The following is a 21,645-nucleotide window of genomic DNA, read 5'->3' as shown; positions in this document are numbered from 1 at the left end:
GCTCAGAGGTGCAAAATACAGTCTAACCCATTCATGTCAGAAAATCCATGGGAATCAGTTCCCTTGTCTGGCTGCCATCTCACTTCTGCAAAGCACTGCTCGTGAGCAGTCTCCTTGCATGAGACAAACTGCCTTCCATGGCTTTGCCATGGAAAAGCAGCACACAAAAAAGAGGAAGAGGATTAGAAGTGTACTTTCAGAGCCACAAGCTTCGTGCAAGATGGTCTTTCCTTTGCCATGAAATGGTGGCGACATGGGCGCACAGTTAATCCCCACCATTTTTTAAAATCTTGAAATAAGCCCATGGGGCCCCAATCCAAATTGGGACCTTCACATGCAGGCAGAGGAGGCTTAAACCTTCCCACTCAGCCAATTTCCCCCCTCCCCAAATCACCCGCCTTAAAAGCTAAAACAAGAAGAAAAACTGTTTTCCTTTTCAGCCCCTAGCCAGTGGGGAGAGGCAAATTTAGGAGGAGGGAGTAGCTAGGTGGGGAGGTGTAGCCCTCTCCTATCTGTGCGTAGTAGTCCCAACCCAGATTGGGGGCCCACATGCTTGTTGTTGTTGTTCAGTCGTTCAGTCGTGTCCGACTCTTCGTGACCCCATGGACCATAGCACACCAGGCCTTCCTGTCCTGCGCTCTCTCCCGGAGCGTGCTCAAGTTCATATTCATTGCATCCGTGATGCTATCTAGCCATCTCATCCTCTGCCGTCCCCTTCTCCTTTTGCCTTCAGTCTTTCCCAGCATCAGGGTCTTTTCCAGGGAGTTTTCTCTTCGCATTAGGTGGCCAAAATATTGGAGCTTCAGCTTCATTATCTGTCCTTCCAATGAGCACTCAGGGTTGATTTCCTTTAGGATGGACTGATTTGACCTCCTTGCAGTCCAGGGGACTCGTAAGAGTCTTCTCCAGCACCACAGTTCGAAAGCATCAATTCTGCGGCGCTCAGCCTTCCTTATAGTCCAGCTCTCACAGCCATACATTACTACTGGGAAAACCATAGCTTTGATTAGACGGACCTTTGTCGGCAAGGTGATGTCTCTGCTTCTTACTATGCTGTCTAGGTTGGCAATAGCTTTCCTCCCAAGGAAACCACATGTAACCACATGCTTACTTTAAGGTAAATAAAAGGGTGAGGAACAGCTGCACATTATGTCTCTAACATGGCATTTAGTTGCGCCCTAAGACGCAGTGCTGTCCCAATGCACCGGCACGGACGTGGCCATGCTTGGTAACCTCCAGGGACCCTTCTAGAAGGGAATGCAGTCTGACCATCTGAAGTGAGCCAGGAAGGACCACCCATCCCCACCACTGCTAGCAATGCAGTTAAGTCCAGGACGGGCAACAACATGGACACGTTGAGTCTTGGAGCTCAGAATGGGACTGAGCTTCACGTTGGCCAATGTGGGCCTGAACTGCATTGAACCAAATCGGCTTGGCTTAGGCGAGCTCATTCTGAGCCAAGCCCAGGGAGCTTCGCTGACTGTGACCTACCAGGTCAGCCTACCCAGTCCACAGTTTGCCACAAGCAGAGAGGAACTAGCCTTAGGGAGAGCAAGTAGCTGGTAAGTGGCGTGCTGGGGGCGGGGGTCAGTCTGAGATCCTGCAAACTGAGAAACATCCTGTTCCGCCTCTGACTTGCTTTGGTGCTCTGTGTAAAGGAACAATGATGTTGCGGCTGTGGGGGTCTGGCTGACCTGGCAGCCCCCCCCCCAATTGGCAGTAGGCCAGGGTGGGGTAGTGGTTGGAACCTTGACTTGGAGTGGGTTTGTGGAGGCCTGGGTTTGAATTCCCAGTCACCATGAAGCTCATTAGGTGACCTTGAGCCAGGCACATACACTCAGCCTAAGCTGCCTCACAGGGCTGTTTTGAGGATAAAAAAGGAGTCACTTCCATGTCCACCACTCTGAGCAGAGGGATGCACACTTGTTTGTTTATTTGTTTGTTTGTTTGTTTGTTTAGAACATTTATATACTCCCCACATCTAAACAAATTCTGGAGTGGTGACTAATAAAAGATAAAAACAAAAGGAAGAAGTTCTTCCTTTTATCTGTCCTGAATCTCCCACCAATCAGCTTCATGGAAAGACCCCTTTGGGTTCTAGTATTATGAGAGAGGGAGAAAAACATCTCCCTCTCCACATTCTCCACACCATGCATAATTTTGTACACCTCTGTCATGTCTCCCCTTGCTCACATTACTCATCCAGCCCATTACTGAGTCTAGGCACTGATCCAGGACTTGCACAGCCTCACGTGATTCAGATGTCATCAGCATCCTGATGGTACTTGGTTCCAAATCCCCTAATGACTGCTCCCAGCAGCTTCATATAGATGTTGACCAACATTAGGGACAGGATGGTACCCAAGGGGCTGAGGAATGGTCTGCCAATATTACTCTCTGAAATCAATCCCACTGGTAAGACTGGAACCACTGTGCCTCCAGTGCCCAGCCCATGGAGTCAATCCAGTAGGATACCATGGTTGATGGTATCAAAAGAGATAGAACAGAATTAACAGGGTCACACTCCCCCAATAAAGGTCATCCATCAGGGCAACCAAGGCTGATTGGGTCTCATAACCAGATCAAACCCCAGATTGGAATGGGTAAGCAGCATCCTCCAAGAGTGCCTGAAGTTGCTTCACCACAACCCTCTCAAGTACCTTCCCTAAGAAAGGGTATTTATGTCTGGGTGGTAGTTGTCTAATACCATTGGGTCCAAAGTGGGTTGCTTCAGTAGTGGTCACACTCCCGCCTCCTTGAGGACAGCAGGATCCACCCCTCTGCACAAAGTTGCATTTACCACTCCCTGGACTCACCTGGTCACTCTGCTAGCTTCTATTAGCCAGGAGGGGCAGGGATCGAGAGGGCATGTGGTCGGGCGCATTGCTGCAAGCGCTTTGTCCACATCATCAGGCTGCAGCGTTTGCTGTGGAGACACTTGCTGTCTAACTTCACTTCCGGCACTCCGCAGTGTGGACACAGTGTGCTAAGCAGGTGTCCCTTTTATGGAGAAGAAATAAAGTCCTTGTGGCTGTAAATAGCCACAGAAGAAGTGTTAATTGGGTGCATGAATTTTGCCTCAATACCCTTCCACCCCACATTTTTCACTGTGTTTTCTTGTTGACGATACTTCAGCCCAGTCTTAGTCTCGGCTGTACCTCTTCAGCCTGCAGGTGGGACGGGAGGGACTTAGATGTTACCCATGCATAAGAAGAGCACATCTTGTTGGGTCAAACCAAAGGTCCACTTTACCAAGTATCCTGTTTCCCACAGTTGCCAAACAGATGTCAGTAGTTGCCAAACAGAAATACCAGAGTGTTTGTCTAGAGCAGGCAGGTAGAACGTAGGGGGATTCAAGCAGAGCAGAATAATGGGGCGGGGGCGGCGGGAGAGAGAGAGAGAGATGGGAGCTCAGGAGGCAGGAATTCCTGGGAGTAGTAGAAGCAGCACTTCAAGTTGCAGAGCCTACCTGTTAGTTGGACAAAACCCCACTGACATCTCACACTAGTATTTTTGTGAATGTCAGCCAATCCTGGCCAATCCCGACCATGGGTGCTGCCTCTGGAGGACTTGGTTGCTACAAGGATGAAAACTCTCATCTTCTTTGTGCAGCTCAAGTCCTGGGAAGCTCCAGTTGGAGTCCTTCATGTCAGCCAACTCCGCAGGAAGTTGCTGAAAATACGGTAGTCAACCTATGTCTGAGCTAGTATCACTTCAGAATGCAACTGGAGACTCCTATTATGGAATTCTCCTCCATACAAAAGTCCCTGCAAACAGAAAGTTAGCATCCCAGGGAGAAAGGTTCTAGCCTAGTCTTCTCCATTGAATTTTTTTTTTATTATGGAGGAACATTCCATCCTGTCTCCCCCTGCACTCTGAAGTGGCATGGCCCAGACATAGGTTGACCATCTCAGTAAGAAGGACCAGATGTAAGTGCCCTAAGTGTTTCTGGGCTGAATTATACACTGAATTGCAAGTGATCTACGTCACTCAAAAGATTGCTGACTCTGTTTCCCCCTTCTACTTAGATATACCTTCAGGCGCAGTCAGGATGCTGCCGCATATACGGATTTTCCCTGTTTTCCTTCTCGTATCTGTCTTAAGTCATCAGAGGTGACCTTATTCTGGCAGAGGCTACAACACAGATGTACCACGCACTGGCATGAAGAAAAGAGAACATTTTTAAAAAGAAACAAAAACTACCAAAGATTCCTCCACTGACTGATTCAAATATGATTTTTTTTAAGAAAAGAAGAATCAAACGTTAAAAAATATATATATATAAAAAAGGAAGCCTTGGGAGTTTATAAAACTAAAGAAATGAACAAACAAGGGACTGCGGGCACATAAATGTACCGTGGACCACATGTGGAAGTGAAGGAGAGAGACCTTCAGGTGCTTTTGTGGATAATTAGTGATGAACAAACAAAAGGAGAATAAACACACACGCGCACACGCATGCACGCACGCACACACACACACACAGACACAGCATCCATTGGAAGAACTCTGTCAAAAGAGTTATAGAATTCCTTGTCAAAGCACAAAGTCATGGCTTGTTTTGTTTCAAATGAATAGTTTGCTTGTTGCCATGGAACCCTAATGGCCTGCCAAAAAAGAGATTTAATAGAAGAGAGAGAGAAAAGAGGAAAGAAAACCCCCTACACCTCACTGTCAAGCAGGGTACAAGAGGAGCCGGCGTTTCTCTGTTCCCTTTCACACAAGGTTTTAGCGTGGAGTTCAATACAGTTGTAGGTAGGCCCTTTCCCTGCCTCTCGCTGCTGCCTTCAGAGGGAAGCGGCCCAAGGCCCCTAAGCTGTTGAAGACATTCTGTTTCAGTTCCTCATGGCAATGCTAGATAACGGTCTGCGGTCTCCGCTTTGCATGCATTACGTAACTCCAGGACGCACATATGACAGCAATGACAACACTGACTTGTCCAGAGTTTGCTTGCCGCCACTTGAACACACCGAAACACCCTTCCCCTGCCCTCCGAGACGCCCCACCCACCCTTCCCCTCCTGCCCCACTCCACCCACACACACCCCCAACAAAAATCATCCATTCTAACCAAGTGACGAAACCAAACTACCATCTTTTTTCTAAAATGCCATGGAAACCAAGTGCCTTCAATGATAACAAGCCTGAGAAAATGGGGTGGGGGAAAACACACACACACACACACGCAAAAGCGCCAGTGGAGAGACGCTTGCAGGCTCAAGAGGGGTTTGCATAAACTCTTTTTTCTAAAGCAAACTGAAGAGCAAAACTGCCGGCTGGGAAAGCAATTAAAAATATACTGAAGCTGCTTCCAGAGTTGGATTGACTTGAATCGCAGCATCAAGCCCTTCTCAGATTGAGATACTTTGCCACTGAACCTTCCCAACATACACAGCCTTTCAGCAACTTGTTCAGGAGGAAATGGCTTCCGTTTAATCTTGGAAATGGGAGCAGCCCTTTGCTTTTCAGGTTACAACGTGGGGTCTGCTGGAACAGAACGGCGGATGAGAGTGTGTGTAGCAAAGAAGGCTACAGTGAAACTCACACACAGACATACACACATACACACACACACACACACGATTTTTCTTACTCTAACCTCTGTGCAAAATGAGCTTGGTCCTAACTTTAGCGAGCTGAGAGAGAGCAGGGAGGTTACAGTGCGTATGGGGAGAAACAAAAGAAAGAAACAGACTCTTTGCGGCAAGATGCAGGCCAGCTGACCTGGTTTTGTTTCCGAGCATGGAGAAGATGAGGCCTCTGCCCTCTGCCCTTTCATCAGACTCTGTGCAAATTGTGAGATATTATTTTATTATTTTAGCAAAATTTAAAACAAACAAACCACTTTTACAAAAAAATAAAACCTGTAAAAATTATCTTCAGCTACCTGGCTCCATCCCATACCTACGATCAGCCAATTTTCCAATACACTGTAAATTTCCCCTTCTATGAGTTGGTAATGAAAATTTGAAGACCTTTTTCCTTAAATTATCTCAGCTTTTAACTTCATTAAAAAAAGAATTTTGTCTAAGCAAGAGTTATTATTACAATTATTATGATTATTATATGTTCTTTCAGTACCCTAGGATGAAAAGAGAGAAAAACTTATATGCAAATCATTCGGATATTTAAAAGGGGAAAAAAGTATAACATTTGAAAACATTAATATAAAAAAAGCACAAAGAGATGCAGTAAAAAGCAACGAGGCTTGATTTTTTAAGAAATTCTGTAGAAAAAAAAGGTTTGTGCCGATGATTCAGTCATTCAACTGAAAGAGATAATTTTACAACTGTGTTCAATAAAGCTTATTTCCAGGTAAGGCACGGCAAGTGGTGTTTGTGTTTGTTGAGCATTTCAGACACTCGGCATGACAGCCGTAACTAGCCCTTCTTTCTTTTCCTATGGATCACATGTCCTTTCCTGAATCTTCGAATCATAGAATATTAGCGCTGGAGTTTATACAAATCTATGGTGTGATCATGTTTGGAATACTGCATACAGCTCTGACTACTACATCTCAAAAGTTTATTGTAGAGCTGGAAAAGATGCAGAAAGGGGCAACCAAAATAATCAAGGGGCTGGAGCAGCTCCACTATGTGGAAAGGTTACAATCAATGTCTGGGGGTGTCTCCCTTAGAAAAAAGGCTAGTAAGGGGAGAACATGACAGAGGTGTATAAAATTATGCATGATGTGGAGAAATCTCTCATAATTCTAAAACCTGGAGTCATCTAATAAAGCTGAATGGTGGGAGATTCAGGACAAATAAAAGGATGTATCCATTCACACAGCACATAGTTATTGAATTCACTGTCACAAAATGTAGTGATGGCCACCATCTGGGCTGGCGTTAAAGGGGGATTAGACCAACTCATGGAAAATAATGCTATCAATGGCTGCTAGTCATGATGGTTATATATTACCTCCAGTATCAGAGGCAGTATAACTCTGAATGCCAGTTGTTGCGGGGGGGGGGCACTAGGGGGGTCCTTTTATGCTTATCCCCTTCTTATGGGTTTCCCACTGGGGCATCTGGTTGGCCACTGTACAGAATGCTGGACTAGAAAGGCCTTCGGTCTGATTCAGCATGGCTCTTCTTAGGTTCTTCTATTCACTTCACACTGCAACATTTTGTCATAGGTCCTCACTTGTACATGTCTGCTCAGAAGTAAGCCCCATTGAGCTCAAAGGGACTTATTCCCTGGCCAGTGTGTATAGGAGTGCATGAGATCCCTGTTACCATTGGACCCAAACACCACTCAAGAAGCCAAAGACACATCTAGCTAAGACTCCTCTTCCCCTTCAGCATCAAGCTGATCCACAAAATATCTGGCATAAATAGTTTCATTCTTGGGGGGGGGGGTCAATTTAAGGAGAAATGTTCCATATTAACCAGCTGTAAGAATGAAGCAACAGGCTAAAAGCATTCCCTCTTATAACATGTCCCAGCAGAAAGATCAGATAATAATTGAACAAGAAAATTATATCTTCTCATGAGGTTTTTTCCAAGATCATTTGCTGTATTAATCTTTTTAAACCCATTATCATATTCTTGACCAGTGTGATGTGCATCTCATCTTAACTTGCAATTCCTTTTTCTGCATATATTTAAAGAAAACCTCCCTGTATTAATTGGAATTCATTCTATTTGAGAAATTTGGGGTAATATACCTTTTCATAGGCAGATAAAGTCAATAGATCCTGAATCCAACTGTGTATATTTGGGATTTTATTTTCTTTCCACTGTTGTAGAATAATTCAAAACATGCATGCCCAAGGATCATTCTGATCCACACAGAGATTTCAAACCAACATACAGATATTTAAGGCCAATGGGCCAAAAAACAAGCAGTGGTTCACACATCCTAGTTTAGTTATTGGAACCAGCTGGTTCTGTTGCTTGTGTGGGTGCATCAGCGTGTTCTTCAGCTCAAGAGCATGGTCACATGTATCGTTCATTCATGTACTGAGTCAACAGTTAAGCTACTGTTGGAGAAACAGGAGGAAAAGGAGCTAAGGTAGCCATCCCCAACCTGGTGCCTTCCAGATGTGCAGGACAACAGCTCCATCATCCCCAGCAAGCATGGCTATTGGCCATGTACAGCATATGTGGAGGGTGCCAAGGTGGCGAAGTATAGCTAAGAGGTGCAGCTAAGCTCAAGGGAGGCAGGTCGCTGAGCTGCACAGGAAGAAGGCAAGAATGCCAGAAACCCTATGGATCAAAACTTCCCTATTGTGGCTTCTTCTGGGTAGGGATGGATGAGAAATTCATTTAATTTTGTTTTTGATCAGGATTTTACCCAGTCCTCACCTTCCAGACCAAGCACAGACTCAGATGCAATCTGCAGTCAACGTCCGTACATTTCCGAGCTTGCAATGTGATTCCCGGACCAAAAAAATACATTTGACAGCATGCGTACATTTAAAAAATGCATGCGTTTCAAAAAGCGCACATTTCAAAAATTCACTCAATCGATGTGTACATTTGGGGAAAATAGACATAGAAATATGCACGGATTTTCATGTGGAAAGAAAAAAAGCTTGCAATCTGATACAGACTCGAGTTGGAATGAGCTTTGAGATGGAATTCAGAGAACTTTGGCAAGCTTGAGTTTTGCTGATTCACCCATCCCTACTTCTGGGGTGATGAGATGTCCTCTCCTTTCTTCTGCGGGTCAGTACTCAAACGAGGGGTTCTATGCTGTACTATGCATTCAGAGTCTTCTGATGTGGCTAACGTATGATCCTACTCCTAGCATCTCCATTAATTGGGTTAATTTGTGAATCATAGCATGAAAAATTCTGTGAGATAATGGCTGTCCACATAATAAGGCAGAGAGCTGGAACAGATCTTTCCAGGTGCTCTTCAAGGCCTCTAATTTTCTGCCTACCCAAAATGCTATTGCCGCCTACCTCTGGCACTCACTCTGCTGGGCATGTTAATTTGCCTCTGCAGGCATGGGATGGATCTGCAACTTAAGCCAACACATGGACCAGCTGCACTGAGATAAAAACATCAAATTGTCACCGGCCAGTTAGCTTTTGTGCTCTCAGAGTCCAGAGTTTTAGCCCTGTGCACGCTGTGTTCCAGCCAAGCTCCATTAGTGCCACATCTGAAGGGCAGCATGCCTGCGTTTAATGACTACATTCTCTTTCGTTGACACAATAACTCCCTGCAAATAGATTCTCTCCTGCAACATCCATTAGGTGACATGGATGAGATGTTTCCAGTTCAGCTGAATGGAGATACAACTCAGGACGAAAGCCATCTATTCATTATGGCCCCAGGCAGAAATGGGATCATGCTGAACCACAAATAAGTCCCTTACTCTTTTCTGTGTGTGGACATGAGCCATCTATTTATTATGCCAGATTCCCAACAGGGTCAGTCTATTTCAGATGGGAGAAGTGAAGCCTCAGACATGGAAGAAGAAGAAGAAGAAGAAGAAGAAGAAGAAGAAGAAGAAGAAGAAGAAGAAGAAGAAGAAGAAGAAGAAGATCTGAAAGGATTCCCTCTTCCAAATCTGTCCTGCCCTTTTCTTTCTTTCTTTCTTTCTTTCTCCTTCCTTCCTTCCTTCCTTCCTTCTTTCCTTCCTTCCTCTCTCTCTCTCTCTCTCTCTCTCTCTTTATTTCTTTCTTTTGGCACCTTTACAAGTCCATCATCAGTGTAACTTGTTCATTCATAGGATATTGATCTTTCATTGTGAATTGTTTAATGGTTTAATATGCCTGGCCCAAGATATTTGGGTGTCTGAGGCAGAAATCTCAGTGGAACTCTCCCCTGCCACACATACACACACATACACACACACACACACACTAACATGGGGCACTATGCACCAGTGATGTGATGTGGCCTTGCACATGTGTATCAGAGGAGCTTGTGTTGAAGAACCTCCCAGCAGATTGTGCCCCTTGGATGTGATGTGTCTGTCTCCCATTCTGCCAGCCTTAATGGCACCTGATATCTGCCATTTGAGGCAAATACATCATCCTATCTCATGGTAAAACTGTCTCTGCATTGTGTAAAGGGCAGGCTTGAATGAGTAAAACACATGAATCATATGGAATGCATTCATAGGCAGGATATCGGAGAAATCCATTTGGGGGTGGAGCTCCGTGGGTTTTCGCCAGCTCGGCCTCCCGAACTCCAGCTCGATCATCCACGAGCTGGCCCCTGACTCGGCATGCAATGAGTCAGGCCAACTCACAGATTGGGGGCGAGGGGGTGAGCAAATCACAATTTGCACAAAATCATGGCCGTAAATAGTGCAAGTTGTGCAAAATCGTGGCCGTAAATGGTCTAATTTGCACAAATTAGACCATTCACAGCCACGATTTTGCACAAATTACACTATTTACGGCCATGATTTTGCACAAATCAGCCTGTGATTTTGCGCAAAAAAACTCAGCAAAGTTTCCAGGTTTGGGGAACTATCACATGGCTAATTTCACAAATGCAAGCCAAGCTGGGTCTGTCATGGGGATCCATTAGGGCCCAAAAGGGCCAGATTGCCCCACAACAAACAACCCCAGTCACACAGGTTCACCCAATAATAACGTTGGAAAGGACCAACATCACATCTTTTGCAGCTCTGTGCCCCGAGGAAAGGAATTTCACCCCAAGCATCTTCCACTCTACTGGCATCTGCCAGGTGCCTGCAGAACACAGGTAAACTACAGAAAGGCATGTGCAAAGAAACATTGAGCACAGATTATTCAAGTGAGTGAACCAAGCTACACGTACAAGGGAAGACGCGTGTGAGTGTGTGCACGCGCACACAGTAGTTCTACCCAATTTAATCTACCATAAAATTGAGCCCCAATAGGCTGATAGGTCAACCCCTAACCATACAGACAATCTATTCCCTGTGTTACCCTGAGGACCATTTATTGGGACACAGTTAAAGAGGCAGTGTGGTGTCATACTAGGACTGGGAGGGTCTAGGTGACTGCAAATCTCCACTCAGCCAGGAAGCTAACTCAGTGACCTTGTCTCTCAGCCCAACCTACCTCACGGAGCTCATGTGAGAGGAAAAAATGTGTGTGTGTGTGTGTGTGTGTGTGAGGGGTGTGTGTATGTACAGTGCCCTGATTTCCTTGGAGGACATAGGGGACAAAATGTGAATAATAAATAATAACAAATACATGCTCCACCACAGGTTTCATTTATCCTAAGCCCTGGTTCCACAGTCTCAGGCCCACCAAACCAGCTCTCTTCCTTATTCACTCCCTGCTCCCTTTCTAACTTTCTCTGAGAGCCCCATCAGCACCTTATTCCCGGCCCCTGGGTTCAGTCATGATATCCTAAGGGCCAAAACAGACATTGCTTCAGAGGCATAGCCAGCAGCAGTGATGCCGTCTACTCTAAAGTAGGGACGTGTGAATCAGCATAACTCCAGTTCACTGAGGTTCTCCTAACACCACCTCAGAGCTCAGAGCTCATTCCAACTCACATCCATATCAGATTGCAAGCTTTGGGGGTTTTGTTTCTTTTTGCATGAAAATTCATGTGTATTTTCATGCATATTTTTGGAAGGTATACATCAATTTGCACATTTTTGAAATGTACACATTTTTCTTCTACTAATTAAAGCATGCTTGTCTGCATTTTTCAAAGGCACATTATTTTATGAACATTTTTCAAATGTACTCATTTTTCGAAGGCATTTCTTTGTTCTGCAAATCATAGCATCATAGAATAGTAGGGTTGGAAGGGGCCTACAAGGCCATCAAGTCCAACCCCCTGCTCAATGCAGGAATCCAAATCACGTAGTAAGGTCTGAAATATATGGACTTAGACAAAAAAAAAATAAAAAAATTGGATCTGTGTTTGGTTCCAGGAGGTGCGAAGTGAACAAATTCTTTTCAAACAAATTAATTTTTCATATGTCCCTACTCTACAGTAAAAGTTAGGGGGGCAGTCTGGATTGGGTCCTGAATGTGGAGGGAAGGTGGGATTTAACCTCCCCACCTGCTATAGGCCCAATCGGGTTCAGGGGGCCCAGGCTTGCAATTTCTATTTCAAAAGAGTGATCCATAGATAACTGTTGCATTTCTTGGGTAGAATGGAGGAAGCAAGAAGGGATATGAAAATGTTGCAGGCATGGTTCTGTGTGTGTGTGTGTGTGTGTGTGCGCGAGCACAGCCCACTCTTTGGTCTCTGTGTTACTAGAACGTGAACCTGATTACCCCCATAACACCCACCAAAGAGGTCCCACTGAGCAGAAGGAATTACAGCTCTCCCTCCCCACCCTTCTCTTTCTCACATACACTCACACAGAGTTCAGGATGCAAGACACCTGTGACTTCCTCCTCCTCCTTCATTCTCCCATGATCTGAAGAGCTGGTTGGTAAAGCATTTCCTTGCCATAAAAGCCTGATGAAAATGATGAAAATGTTAGTTTGAGACATCTTGACATCTGTTCATTGGCATTTTGAGTTGTCTTTGCATTACTCACTGAGCTGGGAATGTTGTTGAAAGCTTCAGAGGCTGTGGACAGTCTCCATTTCAAGACTTTCTGTCCTCATCTGCAATTTATATGTCCTGGAAGGTCTATAATCCCCAGACTCCCAAGACAAAGGTGGGGAGGGGTGAAAAGTCCAGGACTGACCTGGGAAGTGGAACGGCAAGAGCCAGGGAGACATGGAGGAAGAGGAAAATTGAGATGAGGGTGGCAGAAGAGGTTTCCCCTTAAAGGAGAGCTGGAGGAACATCTCTCACATGCCCAGCCAGTGATGTGTAGAACCTCTGGGAAGACGTCTGCTGAAAAATCAGTTTTCTTGGGCAAGTGGATGGATTTATTTCCACAGAAAAATCTACACACCATTTGGATTTCATTTTGCCTTAGCTCTGCCACTAACAGTTACTTGCTCCAGCTGAAGTGAGCCGAGTCTTCAGGTTGCGTGTGCAGAACTTCCTAATCATTCCCAGTTTGCTTGGCCACGGTGCATCATGGGCTTTGTAGTCTTAACTCTGCAACCCCACATAAAGGCTCAGGCGATCTAGTTAAAGGAAGGCACTTTTCAGTACATTGGTTTTGACCAAATTCTGTTTCAGGCCGAACTCAGTAGCAAAGTGACCACCTACTCCATTTTTTTCAGACAGCGTCAGCATGGCCCAGCCTGGTTGAGCTACTAGCTCTGAAGGACGTGGATTGCCTATTGAGCCGCCTTATCGTGAATTGGTTGCTCTAGCTCACACCCATCTCTGCTTTGTGGGCAGCTTTGGCAGAGGAAGCGTGTCCTTTACCAGTGAGCTGCAGCCCCTCCCCAGAATGAGAGAGCCGTGGCTTTGCTTTCTATATGCTCTCCCATGGGAAGCCACAGGCAACTGCAAAATATACCCAGGCCTGAGTTATGACCCAGCAAAAGCCATTGACAGTGCAATCCTAAATGTGTTTCCTCAGAAGGAAGTGCTATTGTACTCAAAGCAGCTTACTCCCAGGTAAGTGTGCACAGTATTTGCAGCCGTAACTTCTAACACTCCCAGCATCGTGTAGCAATGTATTTCACAGGCTAATTTTGCTTATTATGCATTTGATTATCGACTTTAGTGGGACGCCCTCAATAATATTTTGATAAAGGGAAGGATTTTTTTCCCCCAGCCTCATGTTGCTAAGGACCTTCTACACCTCATAACCTATTCACACAACCGTTGTGTCTCATTTTCTGTCTGGATTGGCATTTTCCATCAGCCTCTATTCTGATGCACCTGTGGTAAGGCAGGTATCTGAGAGCAGAGTCATGGGCAAAAACTGCAGTTGTCACCCTGAATGACCCTGATGAGGGTTGCACAGAGGGGCGCCAAGTCCCACTTCCTCTCCATGTTGCAGCATTCATTCAGACAACGTTTTTGCCAGTACATAAGAAACAGCTGATGACAAGTAGCCTGGCTAAAAAGCTAACGCCCAAGGCAATAATTTTTGTAGAAAAGCAGTATATACATTTAATGGGTGGTATCCAATGTTAGTCCTACACAGAGTAGGCCCATTGAAATTAATGGAACAAGTTAGTTGTGCAAACCTAAGGTTCAGTCATTTCAGTGGATTTACTCTACATAGGACTAACTAATAAATAAAAATTTGTAAATTTGGCCTCAGTTATCTTGTTCTTGATTGATCACCTAACTCATTAGACCCAGAATTACACCTCCAACTATTGTAATAATGTGATATCAGCTGTTTATGCAACAGATCTACCAAGTCATATTTACATACATATGACACAACAGTAATCCTCACAAAACCTGTGTTCTTTTACTATTCACCTTCGGCAATCTTACCAAATCATGCAAAATTAACTTTCATACAGATTTTCACTGGTTCTTGGAACAACTCTCATTGTCACTCCAAATTCATTCAAGGCCAAATTCTTTCTGTGTGACTACTACTTCAGACCTACGAAATCCATGATGCAGTGCAACAGTGAGTGAAATGCATAGGTATAGGAATGATCATTTATGTAGTCGTAAGACTCCAAGTACACATGCAGAAAAGGGATAAGAAATGCCTGACAAAAATGTCTTGGTTTTTCCATGGAACTTCATGCTCTGTGGTCAGGAAAAGCACTTCATGGAGATGGCTGTTTTGCTTTGTTTCTTTAGCTAAAAAGATTCTGAGGTCTCTGCTGGCTTTTCTTTGGAGGTTAACAATTTCCTCAGCCTTACAACTTAGCAAGAGAGTGAACTCCTTTCCTTCTCTTTGCTTTACAAGAACAAGCACACTGCAACCTTCTAATAAATCTCCTCCATTGTTAACAAATGATAATCACATCCTGCGGACAGCCCTTAAAAGAGGCCGAGTGAGCTTGGGACGACCTTTAAACCCCTCTCTAATTTCCATTAGTGGTGCAGCCACAGACTCTGCGGGGGGATCTTCACTGCAAAGCTATTTTCCCACTGGGTTTGCATACTAATACATGACTAATATCAGCAGAAAGTGGCCACTTGAAAGGGAAAGAAGGATTTGATCTGATTGAGAAAACCGAGCAAGAATGTTCAGGAAAATGCAAAAGGAAGACACATCTTTATGGTGACTGCCCCCCAGGTGTCCAACCTAATGGTCTTTTCCTTTTGATTCTGCATAAAGCCAAGCAGGAGGAACATGGCCCTGACATAGTCTTCCTGGGTAGTTTACGTAGGGAGGCGGTGGGCTCTCCCACACTGGAGGCATTCAAGACGAGGCTGGACAGCCATCTGTCAGGGATGCTCTGACTTGGATTCCTGCCTTGAGCAGGGGGTTGGACTCGATGGCCTTGTAGACCCCTTCCAGCCCTACTATTCTATGATTCTATTGATACAAAGGTGGATATAACAGGGTCGGGATTTTGTCCCAAATAGTAATTCTAAGATGCATGTTTTGCTCTGTGTAGCTGGGTCTCATAAGGGGGACAACCATCATAAGCTAGACTGTTGTCCCACCACAAACAATGGAGAACCACCAGAAGATTGGGTTGTAAAGTTTCCTGGGTGTCATTTGGGGACAGCTGAAGAGACTTTTGCCCTTTCCATCAGTGTGTTCTGGATCATTCATGATTATTTCTCAAGAACAACTGCTTCAACAACTTTCTAGTTCAGCAGCAGCAAGAACAACAAGATGACCGGGGGGGAGGGCACGATAGAGGTTTATGCAAGGGGTAGAGAAAGTGCATAGAGAGTATTTTCCTTCTTCCATAACACTACAGCCCACAATCATCAAATAAAATTGATTAGCAGGAGATTCCAGGACATAACAACACATGCTTCTGTTATGGAATTCACTGCCGCATTAGTTCTTCAGCCAGGTGGAGAATCTTGGTGTGGAAGTCTAATAGGGTTTTATAGATGCTCCTTGAATAAGATGGCTAAAATCAAATCAAGATATGCAGCAGAAATGAGATGGTGCAGTTGAAAGATGGTTGAGTGGACTGCATCTTTTCAGGGCGTCATTTTGAATGCTGCCATGCCCCCCCTTGGGGGGCTTACCTGGTGGCAGGGGTGACCAGCAGCAAAGCTGCTCTTGGAGCAGGGCCAGGTGGCTGGGCCCAGCTGCCACTTTGATCTCCCACAATGCCCTCGCTGTTGTGTTGCTGTGGGGCATCGCGGGAAATCCACGGGGCCGCTAAGCCAGTGCTGCATGGAGTGGCGAGCCAGAGCTGGTGTTAAAGGGGGCCTGGGCGGGCATCAGCAGGTGGTTTTGCTGGGACACTGAAGCCCCAGCAGATGCCCAAGGGTGACACTGGCCCGACGCGTCATGCTGCCTTGAGTGCTATCTTCTTTTCTCTTAGATAGGTAAATAGATTAATACATGGCACACCTGTAGAGCTGCTTTGTGTCCGAGCAGACCTGCACCTCTTCACCTAGCATGTGGGGATGAGAATGGCCCAACGTGAGGGGCTGTTGTAAAGCTCAGCATATAAAGTGTGATGCACATTCTGAAGTGCTATGCGAACCCTGCGTAGCACTATGGACAATTCTAGCCGACTTTTGAAGAGGAAGGGGATCCCTGTCACATTCTTCAACTCACCACCCAGCTTTTGATTCCTTAACCTCACCGCAGACTCTCCCGGACTGGACTTACCTGGAGGGGGGAGCCTATTTCTGACATCCCATCTTGACATCAGTTGCTTGGGGGCTTAGAGTGGCTGGGAGGGAGGGGGGGTCTGGCCAATGTTCTCCCCATCGCAGTCAGAAGGCATGTTGTATTAAAGACAAATAAGTCGAAATGGACAGCTAATATCATAACACCCCACTTCATCACTACATAGTGTCTTTTTAATTGACTGGGGACAGGAGCAAGTGCCCCCCGGTTCTGAATTAAAATAATGCCAGGTATTGATTCCAGACTGTAAATTGCCTCAGTGGCTATCCCAGTTGCCTGTGGATGATGAAGAGTTCAGAAGGGCTCCCAGCAGGACATGCAACAATGACCCTCTTCCAGGCAAGAGGCCAGTTCACGTTCCATAGATTTCTTGGATCCTTCTTAAAAGGCACCACACAGTGTGGCAGTCAGTTGCGCAAGATCCACGAGTGGTGTGTTGTGTGAAGAAAGCCTTTCTCCTTGGACCTCTTGCCCATCCATTTCAAGGCATGACCCAGAATTTTTGAGTTATGAGGAAGGGTGAAAGGGTTGTCCTCTACCCTTTCCCCTGTCATTTCTTCCTCTTTGTGACCGTCCCCACATTCTCCATTCCTCAGATAGTCTTCTGTTATTTACACCAAAAGAAAAAAAATGCTTAAAAAATACCTTCCATTTTACCAACAGTGCCATGTGTGTTGCCTGCCACTTACTCATTGTCTCCATAATCCAATTCCAAGGTGAGTCGGAGGAGGCATCTATGCATTCACTGAATTGTTTCTCAAGACTGCAAGGGATTCCAGACTTTAAAATCCTACCATTCACAGTCAGGAGAGCAAGTATGCTAATTCTTCTTCATTTTCCCCTAAATTCATTCCACCCTTTTTCGTTTCTTTTTTGGCGGGGCTTTGGGACTGATTCATAGGAGGTTTTAGTGGGACATCTATAATTCATAAACAATTATTTTTTATATTATTTAAGCTGCTTTAATTACTCCTTTCTTATTGTCAACTTCTTTCCTCACTTTCTCTAAGGAACATTCTGCCTGTTGCTATGGCAACTTCTCCTTACTTACTAGATTGGGAGCAGGTTTTGTCTGAAAGATGCTCTTTTGCAACATGATAGATCACCCACCCAACCTATGTCCACGACTCATTTTGCTACATGATCCTCTCTCTCCATCGATTGCACATTGCAGGGAAATAGATGTGCATCTAAAGAAAGGCCACTGTCAGGGCCAGGTTGGTGCCATGAATGTTTGTACCCAAATTCAGACCGGGGGGGGGGGATGTTCTCTAGTACCGGTTCCCTGAAGTCACTTGGGGTGGCAGGGTGGGGAGGGTTGAGGCTGAGAACATGGACCCTCCTGTCTTTTCCCACAACATCTTCCATCTTTTCTCTTACTGCAGAAAATCTGTTAAGGAGAAAAAGATGGAAGAGCTGCACAAGGCCTTCTAATGAGTAGCTCTGTGAGTCCTCTGTCTGGAAGAAGCTGCCAATACAACAGGCATAATTATATATTGTGTGTCTCACTCTTTTTGTCTGTCCTGAAACTTCTGTCCATCAGTTCATTCGGTAACTCCTTATTTGTTTACTTACTTTGTTGTTGTTCAGTCGTTCAGTCGTGTCCGACTCTTCGTGACCCCATGGACCATAGCACGCCAGGCCTTCCTGTCCTGCGCTCTCTCCCGGAGCGTGCTCAAGTTCATATTCATTGCATCCGTGATGCTATCTAGCCATCTCATCCTCTGCCGTCCCCTTCTCCTTTTGCCTTCAGTCTTTCCCAGCATCAGGGTCTTTTCCAGGGAGTTTTCTCTTCGCATTAGGTGGCCAAAATATTGGAGCTTCAGCTTCAGTATCTGTCCTTCCAATGAGCACTCAGGGTTGATTTCCTTTAGGATGGACTGATTTGACCTCCTTGCAGTCCAGGGCACTCGGAAGAGTCTTCTCCAGCACCACAGTTCGAAAGCATCAATTCTTCGGCGCTCAGCCTTCCTTATAGTCCAGCTCTCACAGCCATACATTACTACTGGGAAAACCATAGCTTTGATTAGACGGACCTTTGTCGGCAAGGTGATGTCTCTGCTTCTTACTATGCTGTCTAGGTTTGCCATAGCTTTCCTCCCCAGGAGCAAGCGTCTTTTAATTTCATGGCTACAGTCACCGTCTGCGGTGATCTTGGAGCCCAAGAAAGTAAAATCTGTCACTGCTGCCATTTCTTCCCCTTCTATATGCCAGGAAGTGATGGGGCCAGATGCCATGATCTTCGTTTTTTGAATGTTGAGTTTCAAACCAGCTTTTGCACTCTCCTCTTTCACCCTCAACAAGAGGCTCTTTAGATCCTCTTCGCTTTCTGCCATTAGGGTGGTATCGTCTGCATATCGGAGGTTGTTGATAATTCTCCCAGCGATCTTAATTCCGACCTCTGATTCATCCAACCCGGCATTTCTCATGATGTACTCTGCATATAAGTTAAATAAGCAGGGTGACAATATGCAGCCTTGTCGTACTCCTTTCCCAATTTTGAACCAATCGGTTGTTCCATGTCTGGTTCTTACTGTTGCTTCTTGACCCTCGTACAGGTTTCTCAGGAGACAGGTAAGGTGGTCTGGTACTCCCATCTCTTTCAGAATTTGCCACAGTTTGTTGTGATCCACACAATCAAAGGCTTTAGCGAAGTCAATGAAGCAGAAATAGACGTTTTTCTGGAATTCTCTTGCTTTCTCCATGATGCAGCGAATGTTGGCGATTTGATCTCTAGTTCCTCTGCCTCTTCGAAACCCAGCTTGTACTTCCGGTAGTTCTCGGTTCGCATACTGCTGCCTAGCTTGTAGGATTTTGAGCATCACCTTGCTGGCATGTGAAATGAGCGCAATTGTGCGGTAGTTTGAACACTCTTTGGCGTTGCCCTTCTTTGGAATTGGAATGTAAACTGACCTTTTCCAGTCTTGTGGCCACTGTTGAGCGTTCCAGATTTGTTGGCATATTGAATGCAGCACTTTAACAGCATCATCTTTTAGGATTTTAAATAGCTCGGCTGGAATACTGTCATCTCCGCTAGCTTTGTTGTTACTAATGCTTCCTAAGGCCCACTTGACTTCACTCTCTAGGATGTCCGGCTCAAGTTCAGTGACCGCACTATCATGGCTATCAGGGACATTCAGATCTTTCCTGTATACTTCTTCTGTGTATTCTTGCCACCTCTTCTTAATCTCATCTGCTTCTGTTAGGTCCCTGCCTTCTTTGTCCTTTATCATGCCCGTCTTTGCACAAAACGTTCCCTTGAGATCTCCAATTTTCTTGAAGAGATCTCTAGTCTTTCCCATTCTGTTGTTTTCCTCGATTTCTTTGCATTGTTCATTTAAGAAGGCCTTCTTGTCTCTCCTTGCTATTCTCTGGAACTCTGCATTCAGTTGGGTATATCTTCCCCTTTCTCCCTTGCTTTTCGCTTCCCTTCTTTCCTCAGCTACTTGTAAAGCCTCATCAGACAGCCACTTTGCTTTCTTGCATTTCTTTTTCTTTGGGATGGATTTCGTTGCTGCCTCCTGAACAATGTTACGGACCTCCGTCCATAGTTCCTCAGGCACTCTGTCTATCAGGTCTAATCCCTGAAATCTATTCCTCACCTCCACTGTATATTCATCAGGGATATGATTTAGGTCATACCTGAACGGTTTAGTGGTTTTCCCAACGTTCTTCAATTTAAGCCGAAATTTTGCAAGAAGCAGCTCATGATCTGAGCCACAGTCAGCTCCAGGTCTTGTTTTTACTGACTGTATGGAGCTTCTCCATCTTTGGCTGCAAAGGACATAATCAATCTGATTTCGATATTGACCAGCTGGTGATGTCCATGTGTCCATGTGTAGAGTCGCCTCTTGTGCTGTTGGAAAAGAGTGTTTGCTATGATCAGCATAGCAAACACTTGGCAAAACTCTATTAGCTTTTGTCCTGCTTCATTTTGTACACCAAGGCCATGCCTGCCTGTTATCCTGGTGATTTCTTGACTTCCTACTTTAGCATTCCAATCCCCTATGATGAAGAGGACATCTTTTTTTGGTGTTAGTTCTAGAAGGTGTTGTAGGTCTTCATAGAACCGATCAACCTCAGCTTCTTCGGCCTCAGTGGTTGGGGCATAGACTTGAATTACTGTGATGTTGAATGGTTTGCCTTGGATTCGTACTGAGATCATTCTATCATTTTTAAGATTGTACCCCAGTACTGCTTTTCCCACCCTTTTGTTGACTATGAGTGCTACTCCATTTCTTCTAAGGGATTCTTGCCCACAATAGTAGATATGATAGTCACCTGAATTAAATTCGCCCATGCCTGTCCATTTTAGTTCGCTGATTCCCAAGATGTCGATGTTCAATCTTGCCATCTCCTGTTTGACCACCTCCAGCTTACCTTGATTCATTGATCTGACATTCCAGGTTCCTAAACAATATTGTTCTTTACAGCATCGGATTTTCTTTTCACCACCAGACACATCCACAGCTGAGTGTCCTTTCGGCTTTGGCCCAGCCGCTTCACTCTTTCTGGCGCTACTTGGAAATACCCTCTGCTCTTCCCCAGTAGGATATTGGACACCTTCCGACCTGAGGGGCTCATCTTCCGGCGTCATCTCTTTTAGCCTTGTGATACGTTCCATGGGGTTTTCTTGGCAAGAATACTGGAGTGGGTTGCCATTTCCTTCTCCAGTGGACCACATTTTGTCAGAACTCTCTGCCATGACCTGTCCGTCTTGGGTGGCCCTGCACGGCATAGCTTATGGCTTCACTGAGTTATGCAAGCCCCTTCGCCGCAACAAGGCAGTGATCCATGAAGGGGGTTTACTTACTTACTTACTTACTTACTTATTTATTTATTTAAAAAATTGTTTTTAGTTGCCTTTAAGAGTAGAGCCCTCTCAAGAACCCTCCCAAGTGTAGAACCCTCTCTATCCACTTTCTCTACCCCATGCATAATTTTATCAGCCTTCGTTGTCATGGAATCATAGAATAGTAGGGTATTCTGGGAAGCTCATTCCACAATGGGGGTGCCAAAAGAGAAAAGGCCATGTTGGCTTCAAGTAATCACTGCCTTGTTTTCAAGG

The 21,645-nt window shown here is 45.2% G+C and overlaps 1 protein-coding gene across 2 annotated transcripts in view; it reads left to right on the top strand.

Annotated features, from left to right (window-relative positions):
* The window catches only part of MDGA2 (MAM domain containing glycosylphosphatidylinositol anchor 2), a 682,071-nt gene extending 675,746 nt beyond the window's left edge, over window positions 1-6,325 (top strand). For both annotated transcript variants that reach the window (XM_084833668.1, XM_084833657.1), the window contains exon 17: window positions 4,029-6,325. In XM_084833668.1, coding sequence (XP_084689794.1) covers window positions 4,029-4,117 — 89 coding nt within the window. In that variant the 3' untranslated portion in view covers window positions 4,118-6,325. The remainder of the gene's footprint in view (window positions 1-4,028) is intronic.
* The last annotated feature ends 15,320 nt before the right edge of the window (window positions 6,326-21,645 follow it).

The sequence above is a fragment of the Heloderma suspectum genome, chromosome 1 (genome assembly GCF_057233095.1).
Source record: "Heloderma suspectum isolate Gila_16-S chromosome 1, 16-S_ref, whole genome shotgun sequence".
Lineage (NCBI taxonomy): Eukaryota > Metazoa > Chordata > Lepidosauria > Squamata > Helodermatidae > Heloderma > Heloderma suspectum.
This window is presented reverse-complemented; position numbering and strand designations above follow the sequence as displayed.